This window comes from Phycodurus eques, chromosome 18, assembly GCF_024500275.1.
Source record: "Phycodurus eques isolate BA_2022a chromosome 18, UOR_Pequ_1.1, whole genome shotgun sequence".
NCBI classification, from domain to species: domain Eukaryota; kingdom Metazoa; phylum Chordata; class Actinopteri; order Syngnathiformes; family Syngnathidae; genus Phycodurus; species Phycodurus eques.
In genome coordinates, this window is record NC_084542.1 from 1,740,428 (window position 1) to 1,761,315 (window position 20,888).

General features: G+C 44.8%; 1 protein-coding gene across 7 annotated transcripts in view; it reads right to left on the reverse strand.

Moving 5' to 3' along the window:
• Positions 1 to 1,353: 1,353 nt before the first annotated feature.
• LOC133417419 (tyrosine-protein kinase Fyn) overlaps positions 1,354 to 20,888 on the reverse strand; it is a 64,509-nt gene continuing 44,974 nt past the window's right edge. For 3 of the 7 annotated variants that reach the window (XM_061705188.1, XM_061705186.1, XM_061705189.1), the window contains 12 exons: positions 18,061 to 18,317; positions 13,825 to 13,921; positions 12,144 to 12,242; positions 11,760 to 11,863; positions 11,503 to 11,652; positions 8,262 to 8,426; positions 7,866 to 8,021; positions 6,511 to 6,690; positions 5,333 to 5,409; positions 3,588 to 3,741; positions 2,012 to 2,143; positions 1,354 to 1,635 (listed from right to left, as the gene is read on the reverse strand). In XM_061705188.1, the coding sequence (XP_061561172.1) occupies positions 1,427 to 1,635; positions 2,012 to 2,143; positions 3,588 to 3,741; positions 5,333 to 5,409; positions 6,511 to 6,690; positions 7,866 to 8,021; positions 8,262 to 8,426; positions 11,503 to 11,652; positions 11,760 to 11,863; positions 12,144 to 12,242; positions 13,825 to 13,921; positions 18,061 to 18,307 (1,770 nt within the window). In that variant the 5' untranslated portion in view covers positions 18,308 to 18,317 and the 3' untranslated portion in view covers positions 1,354 to 1,426. Of the gene's footprint in view, positions 1,636 to 2,011; positions 2,144 to 3,587; positions 3,742 to 5,332; positions 5,410 to 6,510; positions 6,691 to 7,865; positions 8,022 to 8,261; positions 8,427 to 11,502; positions 11,653 to 11,759; positions 11,864 to 12,143; positions 12,243 to 13,824; positions 13,922 to 18,060; positions 18,318 to 20,500; positions 20,587 to 20,888 lie in introns of all 7 variants that reach the window. The other 4 variants (XM_061705187.1, XM_061705192.1, XM_061705190.1 and 1 more) reach the window with 4 other exon arrangements.

The window sequence follows — 20,888 nt, forward strand, 5'->3', positions numbered from 1 at the left end:
ATCGAATTGGGGGGAGGGGTTTATTTGTTTAAGTGGTTGACACACCTGGCGACTAAAAATCATTCGGCTATTAGAGGGAGGCTTCGGAAAGCAGTGCACCGCCAACACCGTGTATAGTGGGGACGGGGCGCCGCTGACCTCGACTCGGGACGTTGTGAGTCGGTGTGGAGAGTACTTCGAAGACCTCCTCAATTCCACCCACACGCCTTCCCATGAGGAAGCAGAGTGTGGGTTCTCTGAGGCGGGCTCTCCGACCTCTGGGTTTGAGGTCACCGAGGTGGTTAAAAAGCTCCTCGGTGGCAGGGCCCCGGGGGTGGATGAGATTCGCCCGGAGTTCCTAAAGGCTCTGGATGTTGTGGGGCTGTCCCCGGTTGACACGCCTCCGCAACATGGCGTGGACATCGGTGACAGTGCCTCCGGATTGGCAGACTGGGATGGTGGTCCCCCTTTTTAAGAAGGGGGACCGGAGGGTGTGTTCCAACTACAGGGGGGGATCACACTCCTCAGCCTCCCTGGTAAGGTCTATTCAGGGGTGCTGGGTGTGGTTTTCGTCCTGGCCGTGGAACAGTGGACCAGGAGGCCCGACCTCGGATAAGCGGTAGAAAATGGATGGATGGATTATAGGGAGGCATCTATTTGGGGAGAGGTGTTTATTTTTTCAAGAGATGTGGTGTCTATTTGAGTTGTGGTAACTATTTGAGGAAATATGGTTTAAAAAAAAAAAAAAAAAAAAAGAGGCATTTATTCGGGCAGAGGCTTTTATTTGTTCAAAACGGCCAATAAACCTGCCAACTAAGAGACATGGGGTCTATTGGAGTGTCGGCCACCTGCTCAAACTTTATCAAAATGTTAAAAGAGGAGGGATATGTTCACAATCTGTACATGGTCATGTTTGATTTACAGAAAACAAATGGGTATAATCTAATTCCATGCAGACAGCAGTAGCTATAAAACAACAAGCCCTCTTGAGGAAAGTAAAAATAAAACTGCCTGAGGACGCGAGAGCAGAACGTAAGGTAATCTTATGCAAAAATTAACTGGGTTTCATCGTAATTAAGGAATGATACACAGACCGATGAAATGTCCAAATGGTTCTCACGTTCTGGCAGATGAAGCATCTTAAACTGATGCAAACGTGCGAACTCAAACAACCCTTTAAAAAAATTTCTTTACACTGAACACAGGTGTTGCATTGCATTAGCCAAACCCATTCTCCAACCCTGCCTCCAGACTTACCTGTTATCATCATGTCGCAAAGTTCACACAATGGGATGGCGTAGGAAATGAAATGATCGAGTTGAGCGAAGGAAGCTTTGCAGACCCCCCCCCCCCCAAAAGTAAAACAGTGGCAAGTCCAGGAAGTTTCCAGTTTGTCTTTTTTTTTTTTTTCATCCAGCTCCAGCCTAGAGCCAGAGAGGAAGAACGTTTAGAGGTTGTCTCCAGGCTGGTACTGAGGCTCGGTGGCTGTGAAGTAGTCCTCCAAGAAGGCCTGCAGGTACTCGAAGGTGGGCCGCTCCTCCGCGTCTTTCTTCCAGCACTGCAACATCAGCTCATGCAGGGAGACGGGGCAGTCCTGGGGGCACGGCATCCTGTAGCCTCGATCCACCTGTTCCAGCACCTCGCGGTTGTTCATGCCTGGAAAACACGTCAAAATCTATGCTGTACATTGTCGTACTCTGCTTTTTCTTTGGCTTTTTGTGCTTGCCCGTTAAAGTACAGTGTTATGTTGTTTTTTTACATTTGACTATTGAGTGGTAATAGGAGCCACTTTTAAATTGCACTTTTCATGCAGGAGAGCATCCAGTCCGCTCCGCGTCACTGCGGGCTTTGCTTTTCCGTGTGGGATTTACGGGAAGTCCATGGACACTTTTTGTCACGGAGTAGAGCAGTGTTTACTTTGGTCACAACTCTGGTTCAAATAAAAGGGAGTCTCCGCCAATAAGGGGAGTCCGTCGTGTCCTGAGATTTAAAAGCCGAGTTTCAACGACATCCGTCGTCTTGTACGGCTCACCTGGGTAAGGCACTCGACCCTTGGTTACCAGCTCTGTCAGCAAGATGCCAAATGACCAGACGTCTGACTTGATGGTAAACTTCCCGTACAGTGCAGCCTCCGGGGCAGTCCACTTGATGGGGAACTTTGCACCTAAATGGACGGCATGAGCAACGATGGTGAGTGCAGGTGAAGTTTTCGAATAACCTACTGCCGATCAGTCCAGGATGTAAGCTGGCCCTCGCCCCTAATTCCGATGGGATATACTCTAGCTTTCTTGTGGGCCTAACTAGAATACGCTGTATAGAAAATGGAAGAAGGTCCTGGAGTTCCTGACTTGTGGCGACATAACCCGAATTTGTACTTCAGCGGAACATGCCATATAGTATCACCAACTTACGCTAACACGTTAGTGAAGTCACAGTTAAAGTAAATAACTATCTGTCACTGTCGCAAACCGAGCGTTCCCTGGAGAAACAATTTACTGTCGCAAAATAGCCCCGTCAGCAGAATTAAACTGCATCGACGAACAGAATGTTGGAGACGTGATGACGTCACCTCTTCCAAATAATCAACTTTCTTTTAACGTCTTCAATGCCACTACTAGTTGAAGTTCATCATCAAACTAAGCATAGAGGGAAGAATAATGACGTGTGTATTTCAAGCGAGCAAACGCAACAGTTTGCTTGGGGGCAGCCGTTAGCTTCATGCTAAAATGAGTAGAAAATGCAATTGACATCCTTAACGTTAGCGTCATCACGATTTTCACCCCTTTAACAAATGGGACATTTGAACGCATATGGCGGAACAACACGTAGACAGATAATATAACAATACCCACAGGCATATTCGTCATCTTCGACGAAAAATAACTAATATTACAGCAACCTACTGAGTAGTAGTATAGCAAAAGTCCAAGTCGATTCTTCGTTTGGCTGGATGACTGTATCGTACAATATTGCCTCCTGGTGGCCAAAGTGGGCACAGCAGAAGCCGCAGCACTGAATTGGATGCAGCAATAGATCATGATGCGCAAGCTGTTTAATTCTTCTTCTTCTTCTTCTTAATCAGTTTATTTGAAAGGGGACAATGCAAGTTCCCAAAACGCATGCTTCTCATTCTATTGAATTGTGTTATTACTCAGTGTTCGTTAGAAAGTGCAATTTGGATAGGGCGCTATTAGCACACGTATACGTGATGATGTTTGTGTCACTATTTGTGTTTGTAAGAGACATGTAGTGTCGCACCGCCCTAGTGGTTCGCATGTCTGCCACACAGCGGAGAGGTGCCTGGTTCGAATCCTGCCTCGGGCCCCTCTCTGCGGAGTTTGCATCTTCTCTTGGATTTTACTCCGGCTTCCTCCCACATTCCAAAAACATGCACGTCACGTTAGGCGAAGAGTAAATTGCCCACAGGGAGTGAAAGTGAGCGTGAATGGGTGTTCGCTTGTGTGTACTCTGCGATTGGCCGGTGACCCGCCCAGGGCGTACTCTGCCGCTCACCCCAAAATCAGCCGGGACAGGCTCCGGCGCGCCCGCTACACCAACGAGGCTAAGTCCTACGGGCGGGCGGACGGAGGGCAAACGCGAAGACCCACCTTGCCGAGCTGTGTATTCGTTGTCTTCGATGAGTCTGGCGAGCCCAAAGTCGGCGATCTTACACACCAGGTTATCTCCCACCAGGATGTTGGCGGAGCGCAGGTCTCTGTGGATGTAATTCATCCTCTCGATGTAAGCCATACCTGCTGCCACCTGGAGAAAAGCACGAAGCGCGTTCAACACCAGCTGACAAGTGAGCGACCCCTTGTTTCTCGCTGAATATTTCGACTATGACTCGCTGCCGCGACCTGTAGAACCCTAAAAACAGAAATTGCAGAAATCATTCCCAACAATTTCAATTTCAATTTCTGGGATACTTTCACAGAAATACAGTAAAAAAGAAATAAATACAATAAAATAATGAATTTCAATGGGAATTTGGATCGAACAGGTACACCCTACTGTACTATATAGTATAACTTAAAGAGTAATAACACTTGTGCCATGTCGGCTTGCTTTACAGTGGAGCTTCGACGTTAAGTACCTCAAAGACCACTTTAATTGAAACATTTGGAATAATTTGTTTGGGAGCCGCCGTCATTAAACGTATTTATTCTACAGGCAATGTTTTCAGGAACATTATCCAGTATCATAGCATGAGCGGAACTTAATTATTAAAAACAAAACACTCTTTAACTTCACTCCGCTGGAGGAGAAATAAACTTACCCGTTTATTTATTTTTTCACATGAAGCTAATTGCTTGGTGGCTAGAGCTAAGGAAAGTCCCGTTTGGTTTTTTAATTCTTTTTTTTTTTTTTCATGTGTAGGGGCGTGTCACTCAAACAAATGTGACCTCCTTACTCAAATTTATATTCATTTAAGGAAAATGATATTGCATCGACCTTGTAATGGCGGACGCAGTTGCAGCCTGAAGTGTAGAGATTTTTGACATGCCCGGCGTCCAAACCATCTTGTGTCTATGGATTATTTCGCATTTCACAAAATTCTGTTTTCAACCTTAGGTTTAAAAAAGCAAGAGGATTAAATGAAAACTCTATTTTGCAAGCAAATATTTTTTAAATCGGATAGTTGGTGCATGAACAATCGTTTCGATTTCCATTTTGCGAATGTACTTTGTGTGGGCTGTGAATGATTTGACATTTAATAATAAAATAGCAAAATACGGACATTCCATAAGCGCGTGGCGACTTTGCACTGTAAAATAAATCAATCAATGGTGGGTTTCTCAAAAATGCCCGTGACTAAATTGTCGTCCAATTCTGTAATTACCCTGCATAGACCCTGCGTTAACTGTTAAGAGTTAAATGTTTGGGAGTTGCTGTACTTTGTGCTGTTAAGCTCCTGTCAATAACACACATCATGTGGGCCTCATTTTTAATTTTTTTTCCTGGTTTTTGTTTTTTGTGTGTGGCCATTAACACGCCTTCATTTCACTGGCTCCTCAAGGGGTTCTTCATCTCCGCCCCGTGAGGTTGATTGCCCTGATTAGAAACGTGCGTCCTAGTTCGCAGATGCGACAGTCAGGTGGGATTTTGATCTGGGAGTCCGTCAGAAAATGATCTCGGAACAAGTCTCTCAATTGTCGGCGAGGGTTTTGCAGCGTTCGGATCCATTTGAAATCAAAGCCTTAGCGGGACAATTTCCCACTGGATCAGATGGTGAACACAACCTCGCATGTCGAACTGTGAGCGCGGGTGAAATATTTCACGTGCAAGTGGTGGAGGAAATGGATGCATGGGTGAAATGGGCGGCTTTTGGGAGAAGTTCAAAATCACAACTTACCTGCGCCGCCATGTCCACAAGGTTGGGCAGCTTCAACCCTCGCCCTTCTCCATCCTTCAAGAAGTCCAGCAGACTTCCTACAGGGGAATCATATCTGAGAATAATATCAAATAATATGACGGGTACAGTTTATGTCAAAACGAACTTCCACACGGAGGGAAAGCACATTCCAGAACGACCACTTGTCAGTCCACTGGAACGTTAATCGTCGTTGAAGACGCTGTCGCCGCGTAACGTGAGCTTATATTTAAAACGGCGCCGGGAAATTATTTACACGATAGGTTTCCGTACTTTCGTTCATCTCTGAGACTGTTTACGTGCTTAAGTAGGTGCTGCTGTTTTGGCTAGCAATTGAGTTCCAAATGGGCTCTGCAGTTAACTGTTTTCAAGGGACATGTTTTGCCAAAGCAACTTTTTCGAGTATTTGAAATGCAATATTGTCTTTATGGTGCCTCAGTAAACGGGAAATACGAATTAAACTGAAATATGGATTCAAATCATCCACGCGTTGCCGAGTTCCAGACGTTTTTTTTTTTCCTGGCGGGAGACCTGAAAAAAGGTCATTTGAATTTCTCGAGCTTATCTCCGTCACTCGCGAAGATCTCTGCCTACCTCTCCGCTCCCGAGCCAGCGCTGTCAACATAATAAACGTGTGCTCTCACAAGTGGGTCTTCTCCACGGAGGCAACCAATCGGAGGAAACGGAAACCTTTCACGTCCGTGGTGTGAACAATCAGTCTATGAACGGCGATAATTGTAGTTAACATCATTCCCCCCCCCCCCCCCCCCCCCCCCCGATTGGACCAGAGACTCAGCGGAGCACGCAGTCTATTAGAGGGGATGTCCACTACAGTGACGTACGTGTGTAGCGATGATTATCGTTTCAGGGTACAGGGAACTTTGAGCAATTGTTTTCAAGACTACGTACTGTCGTTCATTGAAATAACCTGATTATAGCACCGCTAAGAGTCATTAGCGTTGTTAATCTATATAGCGTTTTGCGTGTACACTGTATACCGGATTTTTGCCAAATCGAGTTTACTCGTATGTTATGATACAGTAAAGTTAATTCCCTTTGCAGGGAAATGTCCAAAGCTAAACTACCCGTGGAAAGTATTGGAAATCACCCCCCCCCCCCACCTTGCATCCTCAGGTGTTCACATGTAGATGTGTGGATACCTTTGCCCATGTACTCCGTGACGATGTAAATAGGCTCCTCAGACACGACAGCGTACAGCTGCACCAACTTGTCGTGTCGGAGTTTCTTCATGATCTGAGCCTCCTCCAGGAAGGACTCAGGGGACATGGTTCCAGGCTTCAGAGTCTTCACTGCGACTTTGGTGGTGCCGTTCCACGTTCCTGACACGTGCGCATATGCTAGCGTCAGTGTACCGTTATTTAAGACGTGAACAATCACACTTTCTAGCCGGAGAGATGATTGGTTAGGCATGCACAAAAAAAAAAAAAAAACTACCGCTGTAGTGGAGACACTGGTGTTAAACATACCGCACAGCATGAGATCAGGAGACGCAATGAGAATCAGATCATCTTTACTTCTCATGCGCACGGCTGGAGCAGATGGATAACTAATTGGATATAAGCTTTAGAAGGCGCTTTGATTTGAAATGGATTTGGAAGGCCGTCAGTAGAATCCGGTGAGAATCGGAGAGCCACAATGCGCCAACACGGGAGCAGATAATCCTTCGTGAGGATGATTAACGAGACCAAGCCCATAAGATCCGAAGTGCGGTCCTGCCAGCAACACGGCTGGCGCTGCAGCGAGCTAACATGTTGCAGAATCGTGATTGCGCAACCAAATATGGGCCACCGTCGACAGTTCTACTGATCTCATTCTGTGAGCGGATGTATAGGAATGACTCAAAGGGAGGACAGAGACCATCGACCGGCACGCTCGGAAGCTTTTAGGTAAGCCCAAATATCAAGAGTTGTGCCGACTGTTTTGGGGGATGAAGGATCCCGTCCGCTCGGTAAAGCAATTGGATCCCAGAAGCTGGGTGTCATCTGGGAAAAATCCCAATTCCTAGCATCTGTTCCGCTGGAAAGCACACACAGCCTACGAGTCTGCGTATGAAACTGCAAAGAGCTAATCAATAATGCATGTATGTGCAAAAAATAGAAAAGCATCCAATCAAATCCAACACCTAATATAACAAAAACTCCTTTTGAAAAAAGTTTTTCATGACCAAAGTAAGAATATTTCACAAATATTCTAAGACAGTCATTGAATATAAAGTGTCCCACTTTTTTTTTTTTTTTTTTTTTAAATCACACCCGTTTGAATGATTTTGTTATTGCATAACCGTCCCGACTGTGATTTTATAATCGACGTTTCCGCACCGATAACATGGATATTTAAGGCCGTTCCTTTTGGGCTGGAGAGGGGCATGCGTCACTTGCGCGAATGTCAACTCACAAGCCGAGCGCATACGATATGACATCAGTCGTCGGGAAAATGTGATGAACGATGCAGTTTGTCATTGGAACGAACGGGGGACATTTGGGGTTACTCTTACCGTAGAAAACCTCGGCAAAACATCCTGTGCCCAGCTTTAACTCCAATTCAAGCGCGTCTCTGCTGATCTCCCAGGCATCGTGACTCAAGCCCACAGTGTCAGGGATGTAGTTCACACACACGCCCGTTAATTTAAAGCACAATGCATCCGCACTCTCTACAGGGATGGGAGGGGAGGGAATACAGGGTTAACTACTGGGGAGAAGAACATGCAGTTAAGGATGATGAAGGAGGCCATCTTTGGATTGATCACGCGGGTTTTCCCGCAACGTCCCCAAAAAGACAATTATCACATCGTAGCCCCTTGCTCCCCCCGGGCGAGAGATTTGCTCATGTTTTGCCCGACTGCGGCCTCCTCCATGCAGCCCCTTTCTTCCGGAGGCGACCGGATCCGTACCCATCCAGACTTCCCCAAACTGCCCATTCCCAAGACGCTTTATCAGCTGCAGCGACTCCCGGGGGATCTCCCACACATCTTTGGTTTTGACCGACAGGTCAGCGAGGCGGGGCATCCCTTTATGGCAGGGCGCCACCAAGCGACAGCAGAGACCGGCGGCTCGGTCTGCCCCCCCCCCCCGGGCCACACAGCGACGCGGGAAAATTTAGAGCAGAAACAAATGTAGACAGGGTTGACAAGACAGAAGTGCAGCGAGAGGAAGAAGGAATTCACTCCGACCGGATGCTCAAGTGAATTCTACAATGACAATAACAGTGAACAGAGTGCACACAAAGCTGAAAATCAATTGCTTCAAATGGCCCGACAGACTGTTTTGAGGTCATGTCACGCTATTTGCAGAGGGGACCAGAAGTGAACCATTCGGTAGGAACGTGGCTTTTTATACACTGCTTATTGGCAAATTCTGACTTTTACAGCCAACCTACGCAAGGACAAAAAGCATTGGCACGCGACACTTTTATTGTCCGTTGATCCAAAAGAACCTTTGTCAGACTCGGGGTGTTGACGTGAATATGCTTCTACTTTAATTCAGACTTCTCTCCTCGCCCCCCCCCCCAAGCATTTGAAATGCAATGGGATTCATATTTTTTTGGGCGGTCGGCCCGGGTCCGTCTCTGCAATGCAAAGCGGCTTTTCCAGTTAAAGTCGCACCGACAAAGGGTCGCTGCAGCTAGTGGCAAACACCACAGGCTTCTCCCGCTCTTTTAAACCAATGACCATTGTGGGTTTTCCTGCCATCAATGCGCATTATACATAGGTACAGGGAGGGATGGGGGGGGGGAAACTTTCCCATTTTATAAATATTTGCCGCCATCTAGAGGTTATGAAGGGTTATGCTCATAAGTTTACATACCCTGGCAGAATTTGTGAAATATTGTTTTTTTTTTTTTATAAATACGACTGATGACTATATACAACAACCATCATTCATTTGTTCATGGTTATGTTTTTGTTTGAGGATAATGCTTTTCTGAAATGCTTGACAGTTTAATTTGAATCCCATCGAAATAAAACTAAAAAAATAAAAAATAAAAAAATAAAAAACAATACATAAATAATAAATAGAATAATAAATAAAAATAAAAAATAAATTAAAAAAATAAAATAAAACAAATAAAAAAATTTGCCAATAAAACAAAATTTAAAAAACTACGTGTTCGAATCAAGTGCGTAAGTATACGGGGTTAAATATAAAGACAGAGCTTTATACAACATGAAAAGCATTAACGTGAGGCCCGTTGAGGTGCCTGAGTGGTGCACCGGCTGCTTCCGTCTCGATGAGCGCCGCTCAGCGTCACTTTAGCTGCTGACGTCGTCTCATGAAATCAAACATGCCTTGCTATTTACTCCAGAGGAAGCGTTTTGTGTTTGCCCGTTATCGATTAAACCAGTAGATTAGGGCCGTGTTTCCGTCTATACAAGATGATACGTGCAAAAGGCCCCCCCCGCGCCGTCCTCACAACCAGTGATAAGTCCCAGGGTGTTGACATGGGGCAGTTAAGATGAGATAAAGGCCTGAGTCTCACCCGCGAGGGTGCTTAGCTGGCCGTCAAAGCCCATCTGGGCCAATTGCCTGCAAATTTGGCGCTCTGTTCGCTCTGGTGCCGGTCATAAAAGCTGCCGATATGTGAACGGTATCCGAGCAAACAGAGAAACAAAAGCTCTTCCGAGAAATGTAGCGGCACGGAATGATGGATTGGCGCGGTAACGATTTGATCGCAGATGAGCCAATTACGCTCCATTAAAGGCATACTTGCGATTTCAGGGTTGGTCGGCACGAGATTTTCCGCTGTCAAAGAGCCAAACCCTCGGCTCCCCCTAGGGGGCGCAATGCTCAGCCGAACTGCACTCGTTTCCATTTTGATATTTGAAGCGCCTCGTTGCAAAGGTGGGCATCGTTTTTATTTCAATGTTTTATTCAAAGGTGCAATCTGGGGTTGTTGAAAAAGTATTTTATGAACTACATATTGTTGACAATTTGTACCGTTTCTTTGTTTTTGTTTTTTTTTGTATAGCAATTATTGCTATACAAAATTATTTTTTCTTATTTTTGTACTATATCACAGTTTAGTTTTATGCTTTTTTTTAAAAACGTACATACTGTATGGAGGCATACAAAAATGTTTTGTATAGAAATAATTGGGATACAAAATTATTTTTTATTTTGGGCAGTAATTTGAATAAAAATTCCACCCTAAATTCATATTTATATATATATAAATCATCATCTCATCTAATATTTGCTGAATATGTCAAATAAAATGAGTTGGTTTTCTCTGGTTAATGGTCGTTTTTATTACGCTTACCATTTCTAGTGTATTTAATAAAATGAAACGCTTACACACTTGCAAATGCAAAATTACCGGAAATAAGCCCGATGAATAAGAGAATTCACGGTTTCACTCAATTCAAATTCTTTACAAATTGGAATGAATTAGGATTCCATGTTTTAAAAAAAAAAAAAAAAAAAAAAAATTAACTTGAATCAATGACATTTTTATGACTTAAGTTCAATCTAGGACCTTGCGTTGTTTCCAAATCACCACCGATTTAAAAAAAAAAAAAAAAAAGAAAATAAACTACAGCTTTATAGTTTGGCTTTCTAGTCGGGGGGACACGACTCCTGACCTTCGTGGTTATCTCCCCAAGGTAAGAAAATAAATATGAACACCTTGAGGCGAATTAACCGGCTCCTAGCACCTTCCGCAAACGTTGGCAATATCAAATGACATTTGCGCGCCGGCGACAAAAGAGATTTAGGGTGCCCTCCTTGAGAGCAAAACGAAAACACGTGGGCTCCGTCCGACCGACTTTTGACCAATGCATGGCATATTGTACAGGTGGAACTTGAGGAATAAAATCGCTAAAGACCTCCATGTTCGATGTCGCATTCGGCGATGCGATACCGGATATTTCTGAGCCTGTCGTATATACGTAAGTGAAAGAGATGCCGTTTCATGTAGGGTAAAGAGATGTGCGAGAAAGCAGAATAAGCCCAAAAAAACAAAAAAAGAAGCAGGGCCGCGGGTGAGCTGGAGCCTATGCCAGCTGACTCTGGGCGAGCGGCAGACTACACCTTGGACTGGTCGCCAGCCGGGGCACATACGGACAAAAAGATTGGTCAAACTCACGAAATGAATGAAATAAGTCGACATATTAATACAAAGAATAGCTGACAAACCGGAATAATGCTGAACCAGCTGCTGTAGGGAGTCAAACTGAGCCCTGGTGGTGATGTAGTAGCCGCCGCTGTCCAGTTTGCGGATCTTATAATGCTTGACATGGTCGCCTTTCGCGTCATCCCAGTCCCGTATGGACAAGGAAAAGGCACCTAAGGGGGAGCAATCGGGAGGGCTTTCGTCAGTCAGACAAGCGTGCACTCGTGAAAAAGAAAACGATATATATATTCGTTTTTTTTTCAAAAAGTCGCTCACGTACCCTTTGTGGTTTCACTCTCCCGGATGAGGAAAGTGCCCCGTGGGTTCCCAGTGGAGAGCAACTGTCTCTCGGCCTCCTTTCGGCCCAGTTTCCCAAAGTACCAACTGTAATTAGAGGGGGGCGCGTGTTGACCCGAACAGCAGAGCGAGTGGGAGACAACTGCGACCTCACATTTCTAATTTACTTGTCAAATGATATTTGGAACACAACGACATCCCTCTAACATTATATAGGTGTGCCAAGAGACTGCAGGACAATTGTAATAGCAAGTAGCGGACTGAATACCGTTGTTGCCGGAATTCGTCAAGAATGATCGGTTCGGTATTTTGTCACCTACATAAGACTTTGTCGCACACGTCAAAGACCCGTTCTCTCTCTACTTACTCCTCAGCCTGGACGGAGTCCACCGGAGCCACGTAGTTACTGGGAATGTAGCCACTGCCACCGGTGGTGAGCGAGCGAGCGTCCCACCAGTCCCCTTCGCTGGAAAACGGACAGGTTCAGAATCACAGGAAGGGCAGATTGCTGCGCGCTTTACATTTCATGAACTGGCATCCTTTGCGCCGCACGGCACATTTCGGTGTAACAGTGTATTTCCTGATTCACCGACCGTTTGGAATTGATATGGTCTGGAGTCACGCACATTGGCTACCGCAGTAGTCATCTGCATTCTGTCCGTTTTGGATGACATTACTACCTTTTTTTTTTTTTTTTTTTTCCTAACTTGGTTTTCGAACGGTTGCTGAGCCCTTACAGACACAGAAATTTTTTTTTTTACCCCAGCCCCGGCGTCTGTGTCTGTTTTTGTGCCTCGAGGCCAATTTAGTGAACTATTGCAGTCAGAATACGCAAAGCATTGCAAGAATCACAACCAGCAGCTTGTAGAAAAAAAAAAAAAAAAAACTTATTCCATAGTTCTGGACTTACAAATGATGTCTGCAGGGAAAAAAACAAAACAAACATACGCGCCAAAATAGACTCAGTAGTATTTTTAGGCTTGTTTTCTGATGAAATATTAGATTTTCAGCCAGGACATTTCCTCATTGAACTCATCTGCGGTGTCATTTTTGCCTGTATTGAAGGTCTGGATGTTTTTTTTTTTGTTTTAAACTTTGAGAAAATAGTTCTTAAGACGATGACGTTAAACAGGGATTTGATTTTGTGACATTACAGGCTTTTTTGGGTACGGTCATGGGGCTCCACTGACCGCGGACTTTGACGGGCGATGATCCTGACGAGGATCTCCTGGCCAAAATATCTTCCATCATCACCAAAATTAGTATTTATGCCGACTTACACCTCTGCAAATATCACAACAATCGTGTTTGACTGGTGTAACGTGTCGAAATGTGTGTTTGTGTGCAAGCCTGCGAGAGAAGAACTGAGCGGGGAGAGGTGGGGTCCCCAATCCGTCCCACCGGATCTTTACTTTGCAAAAACAAACCCCATTAAACCAATGGTTTTATGCAGCATATGACGGAAAATAACAAGACGGGTAAACGATGGGTTTGTTCACCCGTCTTGGGTCACAAGCAGCATCCAGACGGAGGGGAAAGAGAAATTGAAGATGCGTTGCAGCTCTTTGTGGGTTCCACGAAGAAGCAAGACGAGAAAAGAAGAAGATATTGGAATTCAACAGCCGTCAATGGCAGTGAATGGAGGGTTTGCAGTCTATAATATGGTGCTCATGTAAACTGAAAGGAAGCAGGGGGTCTTTATGATCCATATTTCACTAACTAGTTATTTTTTGCTCAAGAAAAGGAAACTGGCAGTCAGTTCCAACAATATCAATACATTTTGGAGTCAATGGTAAATAACTAATTGCCTTTGGAACGCATCTTCTTCATTTCCAAAATTGACAACCACTAATTTAATATGCTGAAAAATCGCTCATTTATTCGGGTGCCGTAGACTAAAAGGATACCAACGTGGCGACGACTGGTCTCCCTGTTCATACAGCGCCGTCGAAAAGTATTCGCACCCTTTCAGTTTGCTGTTACAGACTTACAGACTCAAGCTGATTTGAGTATCGTCGTATCGTTGACAAGCGACTGCGGCGACTTACGTGCTGTTGATAATCTGGAACCGTTCGCCTTTTCTGAAACTGAGGTCATCTTCTGTCCTTGCTTCGTAGTCATAAAGTGCCACAAAGAGGGTGACTCCTGCACAAAGAATTTCCAAAAAGTCACGTCAACATCTAGCTGCGTGAAGACCTCCAATTTGGACTCAATGAGGACCACTTTTGTATGAATTTGGATCCAAATAAGCATTCTTCCAGGTGAGAATTGATAATGAAAATAAGTGTTTGGTCCTAACAATGAAAGGTCCTAGCCAGAGCAGGTTTTTGTCACATTTCTGTATGAGATCTTGGCCGAGCTACTGACAAAGGAGGCTATTTTTTAATCCGTGTTCGCAGAGAAGGGTTACGCAAAAACTACTCGACCAACAGGCTTGGGGAGTAACGGAACACAACATTTTTTTTTTTAGCTGTATTCCATTACAGTTACAGAAAAAAAAAAAAAACAGATGACAGGTACATATATTACAAAATGTGATTATTTCACAGTGGGGAGGGGTTGTTTATTTGAGCGCTCGGCCTCTCTCAAGCTAGCAGGCGGAGCAACCTCGGCCACTTAAGAGCAACATCAGTGGGTCAATTGTCACAATATAGCTCGCATCAGCGTTCAAGTTAGACTGACGAGGAAAAAAAGTTGCTCGTCACGGGCCGTTGACCGAAAGCGGCCAGCTTAAAAGGCTCGGATGTGCAGAAAGTGAATTCTATTGATTATTATTATATATAGTCTTAATAAATGATTTCAATTCATTACACTGGGGAACACAATTTTTGTTGAGTTCGGTCCGACAGCTGTTTTTACCTAATTGTTTTTTTGCCAAAACCGATCTCAAGCTTTTGAACTACAAGATCCCCGTTTTCTTACAAAATATGAACAATGTACGTAAATAAGACACTCAGATGGAATAGTCCCGAGCTTTGAAAACTTAAAAAAACAGCATAAAACAAAATAGAACTTACGCCGGTACGCCCATGGTTACAACGTTTTCGAGAAAAGCCGCACAAATCCTCCTAATTCCTACTAGGCTAGCTTTCTGTATGCCGATATTGATAGTACTGATCTATTGGGAGCCGCTCACCCCTCTCACCGCACGGTCGCAATTGTGACTGCACCAACGAGTTGCCCCCGTGGCCGGAGATGAGCCCAATCGTAATCAGCTGGCAAGTCTTACTACAGCCAATCGGTCGAATTTTGCTTATCTGGAGGGTAATACTGTACGTTGCTGACAGGCTATTACTCTTAAAATACTGAAATGTCCTTTTTCCATTGTTGCCAGCCATTGAGTCCACACCGTAGCCAGTTGCAGCTTTCACCCTACAATCTCAAAAACATGAGGAAAAACTTGCTTGAATTGTGTTTTTAGTTCAAATGAGGAATTAAAACGGGAAAAAAAAAAACGGCCTTTTGCCCTTTTAATGTGCAAAAAAAAAAAAAAGAAATGAAAAAATGCAACACAGTGCGACAGGACATTCATGACTGCAATTCTTGCAGCTCCGATTGACTATATTAACAAAATACTTTATATTATCCACACAGATATTCAAACTGAATATTGGGCAGATCCAGATGAAAGACAACATAATAATAATAATAATAATAACGCCTGCGTTTTGAGGAGTTCCACATTTGATAGCAAGTTGGTTTTCACTGCTCAATCAACTGTCACAGTGCCGGAAATCTTCACCAGTGGAAAATGAGTTTTCTGTGCCGATTCTACATATCGGACGCAGTTCCAAGACCGAGAGCAAAAACAATCAATGATCCCAAAATGTTTGACCGTATCCCTTGTTTGGAACACATTTAAGTGGGGTTAAATTGTTTTGTCTTAGAGATCGAATGGCTTCGATGCGGCAAAAGCGTCGCCCGAAAAAGTATTTGATCAGGCCTGTGTTGACGAGAGCCTTTAATCTGTTTTCATGGACCCTCTGCGCTTGGACAAATGGAAGTTGAACGGAGCCTTTTAGAAAGTCCGGTAAAGTTTCTTTTGATCGTAAGAATTCAAGTCATTTGACTTCAGACACTCTAACCAGGATCCCAGAAAGCTCTGGGCAACATGTTTTCAGATGGATGAGAAGGCTATATTGGTAGGACTTGCTTACGGGAAGGGTCTGCCCGCTTTTCATGTGAATGTCAGAAAAAGAGACAGAGGAAAACGCTTACGAAATGTTCTAAGAATCACAAGACCCTGAATGCATCGCAGTGTGTGCATGTTTCCACTAGAGTGGCTGGGAAGTACAAATGGATTTATCGATGACTCACAGTGAGCTGCAGCCCTACAAGGTCATCGGACGAGCTGGATTCCATTGAAAGATATTACATCAGCAAAACAACAAGCGGCAGTCAATGACATTTGTGACGCGTAACGCGGTTTAAGTTCCTCTATGATGCGCCGCCTGACGCTGTGGCATCAGAAGTACGTTGCAGGTTGGACTGCTGTATTACAACAGTGAAGGGCAGCTTTTCTACCCAAATGTTCCCTGCAAGAGGGAGGACTTTTAAAAGATAAGCCTCTCTTTATGCCTTTGTCACTGTGACAAAGTTGAGTCCTATAAATGGCGGGCAATGAGTCCGAGGCAGATTCAGGGTTCAGCCAAACAAAGGACACCCTGAGTGGGAATATTCATTTCCTAAACAGATTTCTCTCCACACAAAGCCCTGTGCTCACACCAGCCGGACGTTCCTGTCAGGGCTGTAGGGATTGCAACTTCTGAAGCTGTGCCTCTAGCACGGGGATGGTTGGGGATTCAGGAAAGTTTTTAAACGACGTACGGAAATCATCTGAGTCAGTGCACGTATGCAAATATTGCATAAACAGTGGAACCTCATCCCTGAGTCCGCACAGTTTGGAATTTGACCGCAATTCTCCGTCGATGATGCCTCCATAAAGTTACACACGATTCGGGCATTCAAACTGCCGTACGCAAGACGTCATATGTCACGAGACCTCAAGTTCAGAGGGAGAGAAAGAACATCAAAAGACAAAGTGTTGTTGTTTTTGATGTTATTGTTTTTGGACTTTTTGCGATATGTATTCCAAAAGAAGAAAGAGTCTCAGATGTTGCAGACTTAAAAGTTCTCACCAGTATTAGTGTCAACCTTGAGCTTTTCCTTAGAGATCCTATTGCTGGTCAGCCGTATTGGCACCCGTGAGATTTGCCAACCGGCACCTTAAAAAAAACTTACAGTAGAGAGCTGTAGAATCCACTTCATGGCAAATTTAATGGGTGATGATTTATGACCCGAGGCCGGACGCGTTGACATCGTCGGCAGTGGCGTTTCCGGAAATGGGACCGGAAATCCGGGCGAACGTCAAACCGGGAACCGGAAATGGTCCACGATTATTGTGACAAAGCTCTTCAAGTTTTTTTTTTTCTGCTGTTGCTGAAGTAGTGCTGTGAAAATGTCCTGCAGTAAAATGTGATTTTTTTTTTTTTTTTCGGTTGTTGCAGTAGTTCAAATCACCTGTCGTGTCGGCGAGAAAAACTGCTCGCCTGCTTTCACATCTGCCTTTCGTGGCGGGAAACAGTGGCATTTTGAGACTTGTCCGTTTCTCTAAATTTCCCCCAAAAGCTGAGTCGCCGACATGCGGGTTCCGTGAAGGCGCGAGCGAGTCGATAGCCATCCTAGCCGTTTCCGTTAGCAACGTGTAGCAACAAAAACAGCTTGGTCTGGCGAGCCATGAATACAATGCCGCTGCCCGATGGCATCCCTTCTGGGTGACAACACAGTAAGTAAACTAGAGTTCCCGAAGGACTGTTTGACCTTCCTTCCGTATCCGGTCAGCATCTATGTATTAACCCAAAAGAAATACATTTAAAAATCAACGCAGAAAACTCACTAATTGACAAAGATGAAAACTAAAGGACATTTCCACTGTAATTCCCGTTTGTCTTACTTACTTTTGCAAATGCAAAATATGGTTTTCCACGTGTGTTTATGCGAGCAGCCCCGCCTCCCCGGCCGCACAGAGACAGAGAGACTGAATACTTATATGGCCCTCGACTGACCTAATAGGCACGCTTTTGTAATGTGGGAGGAAGCCAGAGTCCCCGGAGAAAACCCACGCAAGCAGGGGGTCCACACAGGAAGGCCGGAGCCCGAATTCAAACCCCGAGGCAGAGTTCCAACAACTCGGCAGAATAAATGTCAAGACAACTTTTCATACCACCTGACAACTGTTCTAAAGGGACTAAAGCAGTCGCACTCCCGCTTCTTCAACACATTACCTGTCCCACCACGTGTCCTGAGGGTTCCGGTGTTAGAGGAAGTGCTGACTCCACCAAAAACTGTCATCCCCTGTCCGACAGGCGTGTGGAAGTTGTTGTAGTTGGGGATAGCCGTGACCCCGAAGCTGGGGTAGTGCTGCGGTGTGGGGTCGGCCCCATAACGGTAGCCTGCGCCCTGGGAGATGCTGGCGTCTCTGTCGTCTGTGAGTTTGGTAGCTTCTTTATCCTTGCATTGCACACAGCCCATTATCTATAATCTGTGAGGACATGAGGAAAAAAACAACAGATACGATGTAGTTCAGTTCAGTTATGTCGCTGCTCACGTAATTAACGTCGATGTTATCTTAAAGACGATCGGTGATGATTATTTTATCAACCTCAGCACACAGGTTATGTGTTTGATGTCACTTTATAACGAGTAACTTCAATATGAGTGGAGTTGAAGCCACATTAAATGAGAAACAAGGAATGCTGGAACGCGACGACGGGGTACAACAAACGGGCGACGAGAAAGAATGAGACACGAGGTTAATGTGTAATGAGGGTGAATGAGGCACAGGAGCAGGTGTGTATGAAACGGGGGGGAAGACAAAAACCGGAACACACACCCATGACTATAACAGCTAAACGCTGCTTCCCCGTGTTTGCTTTGGACTCTGTGCTCCACTACTGGACCCGAGTCTGTCGATCTCAGAGCCCTACTGGGTTTATATCCCATGAGCATTTCATTCATGTATTCAGGACCGAAACCGTTTAGCGATCTATCGATCAGTAGCAGAACTTTCAAATCGATTCTAAAGCTGACTGGACGTTAGTGTAAAGACTTTAGAGTTGGAGTCATGTAGAGTAACGTCATGTGTTACTTTGCAAAGTTACTTAAAATGGTGGTATTTGGGAGTACCACGTTACTTTCCCTGGAAAGTAATTAGTTACTTTGTAACACTGCATGCGTGAAACACTGCAACAGATACAAGTGAACTCATAGCTATTTAAGTGTGTCACTTGACACGGTTTTCTCATCAGATGACATTCCTGCACTTATTAGCACTGCACCCAGGGAAGCAGTCATCTTTTTTTTATAGCCTGACCACAGCTCAGTCTCTCGATGAGTCACGAAAACGGTGCGTCTTTTTCGTGGTCAGGAGGCACAATGTCGTCAGGGATATTGGCTTGAGAGAAGGCCCACGTTAGAACACCGTGCCGTGATGACAACATCGCCCCGCCGATGACAATGTCGCGTGGAGGGGCGCTGATGTAGACGAACAAGGAGCTTTGTTCACTCAAGCAAAACTGACCTTACTGACATACAGTATATGTATGCATAATGCGGTCTATATGTAGACTATACTTTTCTACATACAGTCTATATTTCCGAACTCACCACAGTCCAGAATCTGCTCTTATCAAAGTGCTCTTGTTGGATCTCAGTGCAGCTTTTGAGACGGTAGATCATAACATACTGCTGAACAGGTTGGAAACGTGGGTAGGACTAAATTGAACAGTCCTTAAATGGTTCGGGTTGCTACCTGGAGGAAATGAGTTATTTACGAACCATTGGAAGTGTTCAATCTCATCGAATGACAATGGGGTCCCTGTAAGGGTCGGTTCTTGGATCCCTCCTGTTCAGCCTGTACATGCTATTCAAATCCTTCAGAACCTTAATGATGACTATCATAGCTATGCAGATGACACGCAGTTATATCTAGCAGTATCTCCAGATGCCTAAAGTTCAATTGAGGTCTTGTGTCACTGTCTGAAACAGATAAATAACTGGATGAGACAAAATTGTCTTCAATTAAACCACAACAAATCTGAGATAATTGTTTTTGGCAATAAAGAAACGAGGATTGCTGTTAGGAAATACCTGGAGTCACTCTCTTTAAAAACCACAGACCAAGTTGGTGTACTGATAGATTCCGACCTGATTTTCAACGGTCATATCAAATCAATGACTAAAAATGCCTTCTACCATCTGAAGAACATATCCAGAGTGAAGGCTTGCAATGTGCCAAGCAGACCAGGAGAAGCTCATCTATGCTTTTATTTCAAGTAGCCTTGACTATTGTAATGGTCTTCTGACTGGATTCCCCCAAAAGAGCATTAACAGCTGCAGCTCATTCAGAATGCTGCAAGTCGGGTTCTGACCAGAACAAAGAGGTCGGAGCATATTACTCCCAATTCTAAAGTCTCTACACTGGCTTCCAGTCAGCTTCAGAATAGATTTTAAAGTTCTGCTATTGGTCTATAAATCGTTAAACGGTTTGGTCCTGAATACATGCAATCAATCCTAATGGGATATAAACCCAGTAGGTCTCCGAGATCGACAGACTCAGGTCAAATAGTGGAGCACAGAGTCCAAAGCAAACCTGGCGAAGCAGCGTTTAGCTGTTATGCTGCACACAAATGGAATAAGTTGCCAACAGAAGTGACGTATATGTACCCTGCGATTGGCTGGCGACCGGTTCAGGGTGTACCCCGCCTCTCGCCCAAAGATAGCTGGGAGAGGCTCCAGCACGCCCGCCGACCCTGGTGAGGAGAAGCGGTACAGAAAACGGATGGCTGATTTCTGAAGTTCTGCTTTGACGTTGTGTTGACTTGGAGTGCATTATTTTGAGATCTGACTTGATATCTCGCGACTCGACTTGTCCGTGACAAGATGACTCGAGACTTGCACGTGTGACTTGATCTCATCTCTGCTGTTGACAGTCGGCGGGGTTAAATGACTGTAATTTTATACGACTACTATTACTGGTACACCCGTGCTAGGTTGTATCATCCAACACCTCAGATCCCTCTCTCGTCTGTCCTTTTGTCTGTCTTGCTGCAAG